Below are 12,475 nucleotides of genomic sequence, written 5' to 3' on the forward strand. Positions count from 1 at the left end.
ATGAAAACATTGCAATGGTTTAAAACTACAATTTTATGAAAGCATTTTTGCTTCAGGCATCATGTATCTGTAAACAAGGAAGTTAAAATATGTATAAGCAATGGCTCATTTTGAAGGGTGAATTGAGAAGTATAAGTAATGGGTTATTATGCAGCCTTTAAACAAATTATAACAAACTCAAAATATCACGCCTATTTTTATGTATCTGCCCCTTTCATAATACATATTTTTTTATATATATGTCAGTGTCAGAATGCCATACGTCCTCAAAATCACAGATTTATTTGTAGTTCATTATCCAATTGTTTCCCCAGTCCAATTTTCATTTCCTTTACATTTGTGTTTAAACCAAATGACAACTTCATTTGCCAGGGAAAGAGCTAACCCAAGTAAAAGGTATTGATGAATAACAAGATGAAATCAAATCAATTTCAAAATTACATTTAATTTAATTTTAATGATGCTACAAATTTTGAACGCCTGAAAATATTTACAGTAAGCAAAGACCATTGCTAAAATATTGATGCTTTACTTTCCACTTCACAAATCTTGCCTAACTTTGAATCCTGGCCCATATGGCTCTTCTTTCAGGGTAGTTAACCCTCCAGCAGGTTCAGCAGCAAACCTTCCATTTCTGAAAGGAAGAGCAGTTTTAAAACTACAAAATGTCTGTAGAACTACATGTACAACAATGGAGAAAAATTTAACACTATTGCGAAGAAGTACCATTCTTAATTTTTTTTCTCTAGTATGAAAAGTACAAATACAACAAAAAAATTGGGAGTGAGTACCAGGGAATAATATTTTTATGAACCCCAAATTAGTTCTGCATCTAGAGGAAAATCACAACCTGACAAAGCCATATGTAATTCTGAATACTCATAGCCCACACCAGTACCCCTATTCTGTATTTTGTTAAGATGCCATAACAAGATATTCCCATTTGCTATCTTCCTTACCAAATACTCATTTTTAATTCAGTTTTAATAGCCTTTGTCGATAAAATTGCCAGTTCGGAGCAAACATTTTTGATAACTCATTGCTAAGTTGCAAGACCTACTGTACCCTTGTTAAGGTTGAGAATGTTAATTAAAAAGGGATTCCATAGTTGCTATTGCTCTGGAAGACTTGTGCCATTTTAAATATTTCTGAGTAGGTAATTCCACCATTTAAGGAATAAATTTAAATGTTTATCAACAATTTCTAAATCTTAAGGTGGACATTATGCACAAAAGGCTATGAATGAGAGACTATAAATTCAATTTTAACAATCCTTCACAATTATTTTCATGATTTTCACTTTTTCGGCGCAAGGAATTTTTTGTGCTCAAGCGGCATGTGATGTTTCCCCAATTTTTCTCTTTGCATTATTTTATTTCCTTGTAGCAAAACGACAAATTTTTAAGATGCACATGTACTTGGATTCTGTTTATATTGCAATATGGGTTTGTGGACTCTTACAGTTTAAGCCTAGCTTCCGAATCGTTAGAGAACAGTTGAAATCCAGATAGAGCGATGTTCAGGTTGTGTTTTTTCTTACTCCACAAGGTGTTAATAGTTCAACTATTAACGAAATCAGATTCTAAAACAAGGCATGAATGGCAAGAATGAGTATACAATATCATATTGCAGCATAAATGGAAACCAAATACACGTGTGTCTTAATAATTCATCATGTTTTGACACAAAAATGAAATAATTCAAAGTAAGCCACTGTGTGAACAAACAGGAAAACATCAGACATCGCTAGTGTACAAAATATTTCCTTGCACAGAATTAAAATTTCCATGGTAAATCATGAATATAATAGTGAATGGCATGTTTCTGTAAAAGAAAAAGTAGAGGGAAATTATGAAAAAAATTACCACAAGCAGGAATTGAAAATGGAACTTCAGATTAGTATTCCTGCACCATAACCACAAGACCACATTTACAAGTATGTACTAGCATATCGTTTTGAAGGGAGTACATTTCACTCGTAAATGTTTAATTCCTTTTTATAACTATTAGATATGAATTAGAGATTTATGTTGGTTCATGGAGCTTGAGTTTGAGCAATAGAAAATTATATACATTCAATGCGTAGCTTATCTCTTGCGGGCTAATACACTAGACATATATCCTAGCAACTCCAGCACCGCTATTTATTGCGACAGGATGGTGGGAATCAATGGAACCATGGGATTGGAGATCTTGTGTAGAGTATTTATGGTTCCTGTCATAGTAAGCCAAATAGGCAGTAAATTGACTGCTAAGAAACAAAGTCGGTAAAACAAGTGTTTCCTCAAGGTTTGGGTTCTGAATAACATTTACACCATTTTATCCCATATCATCACTAAAAGTTAAAAGCCGGGAAAAAAATGAAGAAAGTTACACACCAAGTAAAAACACAAACCATCAACTGACTGTGGCTGCTTTTCAAGTGCAAATATGCATATAGAATATTAGAAATTACCTGGGACCTGGCTTCGGAGTTTTATCAGCAGCAAGGTCATCAAGAATTTCCTCCATGTCCTTACTATTCAGGTCTTCCTATAGAGAGAGAAACATAATTTTGTTAAGACCAAAATTAAATAACATCATGGGGTTGTTCAGTATTTACAAATTTGGATGACGTTACACATTTGCCCAAGTGCGCGCATTGCTTGGAAGTTCCATAAGTGACTGCCTACAGCACACAAGTAACAGCTACTTTACACAGGAATTGTTCGCGTCCATTGCATCATTGTAGCTGCCTCGAGCAATGTAAGACTTTGAACATTGAACGGTTCCTTAGAAGATCCAACTGCTTGCAAAATGCATAAATTATAATTCAGAACAACAGAATAACCATGAGACCAATAAAATAGATAAAAGCAAACTAAAAACAATTTCAAGTCGATAACAAGCTGAAAGAGGAGTAAATTTCAGATAACGAATTAATAGATGCACAAAATGGGCCAGGTTGGAGCAAAAGAAAGGTCATGAGCATGGAAGAATCATGATTAATTCTGCCCCTTTGTGGCATAATGCTTTCCCTACTCTTCATCCTCCCCAATGAGTTCTCAATATTTCAAATAACAGAGTCATATTAATCTTCTCTCATTCTGAGACACAATTTTTATTCCTCTATTCCACAAAATAACCTCAAGTATCACCTTGTATTCAATCAATTCCCAAATGGAAAAATGCATCCTCAAATGAAGTGTATTTAAAATACTATTTTGTAGTTTTTGTTTCAAATACCCAAGTCAAAGGTATTTTGTATTTTTCATTTCAAATACATTTCGAGCTGTATTTCATATTTCAAGTACTCTTTGGCCTGTATTTTGCCCAGCCTTGCTTTCTGCTGATATGCAGAAGTGGCTCAGTAGTGGATAATCAATTACTTTCCAGGAGTACAGAGACAAAAATGAGGCAGGCTTCCGATATACAACCAATATTATGTAAGATTTAACACTTTCCGGCAAACAACATGTAAAAACTCTTCTCGGGATACCACGCGGGTAAGATTATATGAGAGCGCCGACGTTTCGGGTACCGACTCGCTGCCCATTCTCACGGCTAATAAGGATATTGTTAGCACTGAGTCCAAGGTTAAATTTGAACAGTCGAGGTCGAATGGGAGAAGAAGGGAGTGATGGAAATGAAGCCACCAGGGGAAGTGGAAGCTGAACAGAATGGAGAAGAGATGGAAGAGATCACATGAGTCAAAGCCAGGTAATTGCCTACAAAAAGACAATTTGCTGGAGTATATGGAGCAGAGGGAATACTAGCAAAATGACACTATATCTTCAACAATGATCTGCGGTTGGGTGAAGAAGCTCTGAGTGAGTCCTTGAAGCAATTTAAAATAACAGACAGTGCATATAAATTTAAAATTGATTAGCATAAATTATGAACATCGTACGAAATAGAGGTGAAAGTTTGGGTTATCCGTGTTTTCTGATTATTCATGCTGCTTCTCCCAATCAAAAAATAAATAAATATGTAGTAGTAAAGAAATACTCAATAATATACAACTTACGTAATAGTTGTCATTAACTTGAAGCATCGGTGCATTTACACATGCTCCCAGACATTCAACTTCATTCAAAGTGAATTTTCCATCGGGGGTGGTTTCTCCATTCTGAATGTTCAGCTTCCTCTTGATGCACTCCATGATACCATCAGATCCTCGTAACCAGCACGGCGTAGTCGTGCATACTTGCAAGTGGTATTTTCCCACTGGTTTCCTGAAGAAAGAACACCAAGCCGGAAGAGAATGCATTATGAATAGGAATCAGAAAAGGGCAGACAAATATGCATACATATTTTGTAGTATTTTCATCCCATCAATCAATAAAGGATGTAAAAAAAATAGGGGTTTCGTATCATTTACAACTAAGCTTCTATTTATGTCACTCAAAGCTGGAAAAAACGTGGGCAGACTTAAGCAGTTTCCCAGGTCACCAAGACCATTACGGAGGGCCTAGGCTACAGTAGTACAGGTGCTTTGAAAGTATCCAATTTTTCCAATCCAATGGTGCCTTACATCACTAGCAGTGTCTAGTTACAAACAATGCCAGTCAGCAACACCAATTTTGAATTTTCTTTGACAATGACTCTACAAAATAACAGAAGGTGACAATAAGTTTCACAGATAAGATATGCATTTCTAAGATCTCAAAGATAAAAGGAAATTCATACCTAATGGGATAATCAAAAACTAAACAGGCTAGTGAAAACCTGTCAGCTGAAAATCAAAAAAAAAAGAAACACATTGGTATCCTGCAAAGGAGAGGAGGCCAGGAAGGAAGCTAGGAAAACAAAAGCTAGAAGAGATGAAAGAGTTTTGTTACCTAGGAAGCCAAATTACCAATGACGGACGAAACAAGAAAGAAATAGTCACTGGAATAGCACTGGCAAAGAAGGCTTCCTACAAAAAGAAGAATCTACTTACGGCTGAGAATACAAACATAGAAGCAATAAGCAGAAGAAGAAACAATAGGGTAGTTTCCTTCATCAAAGAAAACGAAAGGCATTGATTGCGATTCGTTGCCCACCATTAGTGTATTCATAATATACAAATTATTTGGTTTTAGAAATACCGGTTTAGACGAATGGCAATGGTAAATTTTATTCTCATTTGAAAAAGGCCAGATTGGCGCCCATGCGATGCCACTCCACGTGACGCCACAGGGACCTAATTTCTATACGAGTAGATAGGAGTTTTACACCGTCTGAGATAACCAATGCATGTATGAGGCATGGAGCTCAGGGAAACATGTCTTAATAATCACCTATTAAAACTGGCTAAGGTCGGAAAGTTTTCTTCGTTTGATAAGGTATTCACAATCCTTATTCAAGCCAAGTGCTACCAGCTAGCAGGGTACTCGGCTACCTTCTAGCATCCTGCGTCGTATCAGCGCTCAAAGCCTCACCCCAAGGTCACCTCACTTGCGGCAGCGGGAACCAGAACGACGTCACACGGAGATTTCCCGGCTTTCATACTTAGCCGTCGTGTTTTCGTGCGCTTGAAAATTTTCACTTTTCATTAAATCGCGAAAAATAGATATAGTCATTTAAAAATCTCAAAGCGTGAAATATGTACTCCAGGAGTAATAATTTTTCGATTTAGGCAATAAAAAAACAATAGGAAACCACCCTATTCATCAGATGCTGCATATGGAGCATGTTCCTCTATGTAAGTGAGGCTTGGACAATGATAGCAGCGGAGATGTCATGAGTGGAAGAATTCGAAATTTGGTGCACCGAAGAATGAAGAAGATAAAATGGATCAACTGAGTACGTAATGAGGAATTGCTAAGAAGAGAGGGAGAAAAGAGAACTCTACCTAAAACCTTAGGGAGAAGATGGGGCAACTTACATAGCTGGCCATTTTATGAGACATGATGGCCAAATGAAAACAATACATAGTAGGACAGGTGGAAGAGAAGGGCAAGGGACAGTCCAAAATGATTTACATAGGACAGATTATAAAGAATATAAAAGTGAAGAAATACATAGCTGTGAAAGCTCCTTAAGAAGTCCCAGGAGGGGAAGAGAGGTTTGGAGCCAGACAGGATTACTTCTCAGAGAAGGGAACAGCATTTATCAAGTTTGGAAACAGAAATGAGATTGGAACTTCCATCCAGGCAAAAATGATCTCAAGGCGTCTCATTTCAGATATTGGGGAGGTCATACAAAATTATTACAGGCTATTTTCAGAGATCATTTCTTTTTTGTTTCATGAGTATTCCAGGCTTATTCTATTGTCAATGATTTGAAAGGTATATAAGGGTTATTAAATAAGATTTCATTTAATTTTATCTCATTCATATCTGAGTTCCTACAAGAGTATAAATCATAAAACAACCTTGGAAGCACAGCTACAAATTTTGCATAGGTCTAATTTCTCCAGATAAAAGCATACAAAGTCTCAACTTATCTCACCAATAAGCAAATTATTATGCTGGGAATAAAATTATCTGCAATACTGCAATTGGTTTATACTTCATAGCGTGGAACTTAACAAATAATAAGGTAACACTAGTAATAATTGCAAAACAAATGAGGGCAAAAAGGCCAAACAACACCTCATAGACCTACGCAAATGCTGCAGAAAAACACTGCAATTACCTAATAAATTTTCAAAATTTTCTCCAATTGAAAAATCTCACTATCATCACAGTAAGAAGGTGATATAAGAGCTTATGGTCCTATGCAAATGCTGTAGGAAAATGCTGCCAATTAATAATGATTTAAAAAAAAAGGAAATTCTTTCACATTGTGAAATGTAACTATTCTTAAGTCTAAACAACATATTCTGAAGGAAATAAATGCTTTAAGGAGACCTGAGGCATGCTATATCATATTCAGTTACTTAGGAATAGCCTCATTTAGATGCCAACGAGCTTTGTGTTCATTTTTTTTCCTTCTTGTACATTGAGATGCTAAAATTAGCGGAAATATGAAATTTCATACAGGTAAAATAGGATTTAGTTATTTGGCTTGATAACAGTAAGGCAATAACGTATCCTGGCAGTGTCGTAGCCAGGGGGGAGGGGATCCAGGAGGTCTGGACCTCTCCCACTCCCCCGAAATATAAAAAACACAATTATTTTCCTTCATAAAAGAAAACAAAATATTGAAAAATCATGAATTTACAAATATTTCTTTCACATATTTCAAAAAATTTCCCCCCCCCCCCCCCCATCCCCCGCGAACGAAATTCCTGGCTACGCCACTGTATCCTGGGAAGTTGCCTGTTACCAGGAATCAATTTCAATCAGGAATCAGTATTAACCTTTTCTAACCCAGAGCTGCTTCTGGGAGAAATCAAATTTCAACATTTTTCACTATGAAAACTTGAAAATTTTGCTCTCAATCACCATCATTGTGGTAGCTACATATCCCGTCATTGCAGTTTACATCACAAAATAATGCGTAGTTTAGATATTTCCTAAACTGAGCCGAAAATTTACACATTTTAGGTATGATATATAAGTATGATACATATAAGGAATGATCATGAGCAATTCGCATACTGCTGTAATGTTTTGTGTGTTTTTTTCAACAAATGCACTAAGTAATCTGAAACTAAAACACACCAGCAGGGCTATTCTACTAAACGAGGCCATACGTATGGCCGGCAGTAAGTTTCTTATGGCCTGACCCGAAATTACGGCCTATACCGATTCCACTCTCGTGGGGCCATATCGTATGGCCCGGCCAAAAGTTTTAACGCCCTTTCTGCAGGCGAGTATGAGAATTATAATTGGTACTATAAGTTGGGTTCACTTTTTTGGAACGCTAGTCATTTCTGGAGAAGGAAGTTTGTTCTAATGTGGATAAAAAATTAATTTTATGTTCCTTAACTGAAATGGACTCTTATTAAAGGATAAATTTGGATTTTCTTTAAACTCTGATCTGGCGGCAGACGCTGGAGATCTTTAAAAAAGTGAAGAACGCAAATCATGGACGAGAAGAAGCAGAAGAAATTTGTACACGATTTGTACCCTACAGTATTATAATATTCGTGAATTGTACATGTAATGGATAGAGTAAGAACATGATATCCTATTGTAGTTCTAACCTCCTTTCTCTCGATGCACAAAGGTTAAGAAAACACTTAGCTGTTTCACAAAATAAAATGTGAAACAGCTACGTGTTTTCTTAACCTTTGTGCATCATGAAGGAGTTTCACCATGTTACGCCAACCACCATCGCATTTCTCCTTTCTCTCCTTCCAATGGTGTAACTATTGTCTCATGGCTGCAATAATTTGCCCTCAAAAGCCGTAGAAATCCAGCCAATGCACGAAATCTAAAGATGAAATTGAAACTTTAAGTTTCATTAATTTTATTATCAGAGACTTATGTTAAGGTAGCTTTATAAAATTAAAACATCAATATGAGACTATCATTCTTTCCTTGATTTGTGGACGACATTTGTCCTTTACGCATCGACTTACTGAAGATTGCCTTATACTGCCAAAAAATTGTGTTGCCCTATGTTTCTTAGATATCCTCCCTCATGAATCGTAATGCTACGAGAATCTTAAAATATAAAACATTTAATAGCGGATATTTCACGCTACCTACAGCTTTTTGAAACAAGTAAGAAATCTGCTAGCAAATGTAGCACAGAAAGCAAATAAAAGCCCGTTCCTCCGTTCACTTTAACAGAGCATCCTTTGAAAAAGTATTTCTAACTTTTTAACTTCAAGCGAACTTTTAGTTCATCCACTATATCTATTTACGAATTAAGTAACAACTTCTTTTGACGCGCGGAAATATTTAATGAAAATATCCATCATCGTATGCGAACGGATTACACGTATTCCGTATACTCCTTTCCCAATGAAATCGGCATCTTTATTTTATATATCTAGCCAATGCCCGTTGAATCCATATATGTGCTCCCCGCAATATTCATATATTTCTTAAAACAATCGCTATATAATCGACGACACTCCATAAAATTCTTCTATAACTCCGTAGGCGAGCAATGTTATTTCGTATGGCCCGAGTTATGACCGCCTCCTAGGCAGGCCATAGTGTTACGGCCTCTAGGCCATAGCTACCGACCGACTTATGGCCTTTCGCTCAGAGTAGAATCGCTCGAAGCCATACGTATGTCTCGAGGCCATAGTTATGGTCGATTTAGATTTATGGCCCGGCCATACGATTAGTGGAATAACCCCCCAGGTACAATACCAACAACGCATATTGCGCAGCACATCTGTTGTGAAGTGAGATCATCACAAAGTAGGGGCCAGTCCCTCCTTTAGATTAGATTCTCTAAGCCAGAAATTCCAAACAATTCCAGGGGTTGATAAAAAATATAGTACCTGCACATGCCATATTACCTGAACAGACATACGCACATTAACTCCTACAGACCAAAGGTTAATTCTCTCACCACAGAGCAATGAATGTCTCAGAAACGTCTCACTAAAGTCTAAAATACCTCAAACATCACTAATGTCTCAAAGGGGTAGTAATGAGATGTTCATGAAATAATTCTCTACGTATTTAAACGCCTTCAACTCCTTCCATACCTATTTTTTGCAGGAATTCTGAAGTTGTGATTGTAGATATCTAGACATTTAATATGAAATTATTATTTTCTTAAGGTCGTTATTCATCATAAATTGTAATAAAGATTTAAAAAAGTAGGGCAGACAATCCCTCCATAACTACATAACAAGGCCATAAACTAAGACCTCTCAGAGACCTTCCTGAGATGTATCACGAGACATCTCGGAGACCATATTTTTGAACAACGCGAAACCTCCAAGCAGTCTCACAGATGTATCCAAGACGTATTTCTGCTACGTGGGTTAATCCCTAGACAAAAAACCCCGCGATTCAGAGGGAATGATTTGTTCAGGCATTACAGAATGTCAAGGTATTTTTCTGTGACAGCAGGAAGAGTAGCTATGTAGTAGTAGCAGAATAGGAAAATAAAATATGAGGTGACTTGGCATTAACCAATTTCCTCTATTACCTATTGAACATTGTGTAGAAAGTAGCAACTTCGTAAACCCTCATTTTAGGCATATTTAGCATCTCCGCAACCGCGTGCATTGCAGAAATAGGGAGCCAACCGTGCTGTCTTTGAGCTAGATCAAGCAGAGGTATTACAGCAGCACGCTCATGTCCATCAGGATATATTGACATTATTGTTTCAGCCCTCTGTAAGTAAGGACATAAGCAAAATAAAAATTAATGTGACACACAACATAAAGAGAACGAATGATGCTAATGAGACACCTACTTTTTTATTTTCTGGAGTAAATTCAAACGGAACGTTGGCATTATTTTCTGGAGAGTCTCGGTGCTAAAATTAAAGAGTAAGATACGGGTTAACATTGTGCATCACATGGAATACGCGGTATATACTCACAAAAATACATGAAATACATACCACGAACAAATTCTCGGACAGGGCCACAGAGGAAGTCTGTAGAGGTCTACAATTACGCACCTGAAACACATTAAAGTAATAGCTAATAATTATGGGATTTAACAAAATGCAAACAAAATACGATAATAAAACTTACAATGAACGACCCAAGATTTTTTACGCTCGACAACATAGCTAAGTACTTTGTTCAACGTATACTTTACGCAGATCTTCCTCACCGCGGACAAGAGTCGCGAGAACAGACTCTTCGCATTTTCGTTCGTCACTTGTGTCAGAAAACAAACCGCAATCCCGCAATCGTGAAAGAACGCTCTTTTTAATTTTTATTGCAAAGATGTGAGCATGTAGGGTTCCTGGATGTGAGCATGCAGAATTCATTAATATGGTATTGTATATTGTGTAATGAATTAAACATGGATTTGAGAAAAGCATTAGTTTTAAGTGGTTCATTCCTGGTGGATCTGGTTAATACACTTGCAGCGGCGTTAGGATCATTCCATGTCAGTTCACCCCAAGGCCATAGATAGAATCTATGGCCTTGGGGTGAACTGGCCTTCTATCTATGGCCTTGGTTCACCCAGGCCATGGCACCCACCCACTTGGATTTTGATGAAATTTTTGTCACTAGCCACTACTACGTATTTAATTATCTATGTAAAATATTTCCTCTCTCACTCTCGTAGTTTACAAGACATAAGGGGTCGAAGTTTCAGATATTTGCGCAGAAGTGGCGGTAGTGTGATTCAAATTCCTGAGTGCAGGGCACAAGGTAAAAATTCATAGCTCAGAAACCACTTAATATATTCGAATGAAATTTTAACCCCATGTCTTTACAAGTATATAGCTTCCATAGTAAAGTCAATTATTTCTCCTGCATTTCTATGTTAGCCAAAATAATGTCAACGATTGTTAATTAACCGATTTTTTAGCTCAAAAACATACTTCATATTTTCAGAATCATCACCAAAAGGCAGAGTAAATAATTCATCCATTTTTTTTAATTTGAGGTAAATATGTGCTCCAATTTCCTGTGGAATTAAAATGGTGGTGTTTTGACTACCACCATGAGTATTTCAGGTTTTACTTTTCTTTCTGCCTCCGTGAGGGGGTTTTGGGCACAGTGTAAGATAATAATTTTAAGTGTATCCATACCTTTATGCCGATGTACTTGAAATAATGGTAAGTGAATCTAAGACCAAACATGTAGCTTTAGTGAATGTGGCTCTTGATCATATATTTTTTTAAGAACAATACTCGGCTTGTGGCAGCTGAGGGGAAAAGAGCCCTAATGACTCGGAAACAGTGAAATAATGCTCTTTTCCAGAAATTTACCTATTTTTCAAGTGTTTAGTTTATGGAAAAAATGGTATCAACATACATAAAACTCTTACTGTGCGTTAAAGGATAAATGAAAATACTAATTCATCTCAAATTATTTAAATAATACTCTTCATTCAGTCATTAGGAGTTGTAAATTTCACTTTCTCTAAATTTTCTGCCTCGTGTTTAGGTATCACTGATCCAAAAAATCGGTTAACATCATAAGCACATGCAGTGTATGATATTGTTAAGATTTGTGGAAACTTAATTGCTGGCGTTAGTTAGTCATTGGTAAAACAGAATGTGATGCTGACGTTTTCATCCGAACTTATCCTCTTTGCTCCTATGGAATTCTTAGATAGAGGCGTGAAATGGTGAAATCCATGTGTGCTAGGAATGCATTTTGCTTTGTGGAATCGGGATTCAAGCTGTTGTCGGGTTTCTGAAAGAGTTCCCTTTTTAATCAACCAGAATTTGATATTTTCAACTCTAGACTTGCGGAAGTATGTTATTTTTTCCACAAAGTTTAAGGAATCTCCTGAAAATCTCTGGAGGCTCTCTTGGGCTACCAATGATTAACTGTGCCACCAATGCCATCACAAGAGGATTTTCCTTGGCTTGTGGCAAAGAATTTCCATGACACGATTAAGGAGAAGTCCTGGTTATGGTTGCAAAGATTGAGAAAATTTTTGTAGTTCTTATACTGAACTGTGCAACCTTCACATAAGTAATTTACTTTTTTTAACTGATGTAAAATTTTCTT

At 36.7% G+C, this 12,475-nt stretch overlaps 1 protein-coding gene across 1 annotated transcript; it reads right to left on the minus strand.

The window, feature by feature from the left end:
• Positions 1-425: 425 nt before the first annotated feature.
• Positions 426-10,674, minus strand: LOC124164521 (NADH dehydrogenase [ubiquinone] flavoprotein 2, mitochondrial). Its single transcript, XM_046541872.1, has 7 exons — positions 10,529-10,674; positions 10,393-10,452; positions 10,243-10,305; positions 9,973-10,160; positions 4,007-4,214; positions 2,456-2,532; positions 426-634 (listed from the first exon to the last, which is right to left on the minus strand). The coding sequence occupies exons 1-7, from the start codon at positions 10,562-10,564 to the stop codon at positions 541-543; spliced, it is 726 nt and encodes a 241-aa protein (XP_046397828.1). The 5' UTR covers positions 10,565-10,674; the 3' UTR covers positions 426-540.
• Between the last annotated feature and the right edge of the window lie 1,801 nt (positions 10,675-12,475).

This window comes from Ischnura elegans, chromosome 8 (assembly GCF_921293095.1).
Source record: "Ischnura elegans chromosome 8, ioIscEleg1.1, whole genome shotgun sequence".
NCBI classification, from domain to species: Eukaryota; Metazoa; Arthropoda; class Insecta; order Odonata; family Coenagrionidae; genus Ischnura; species Ischnura elegans.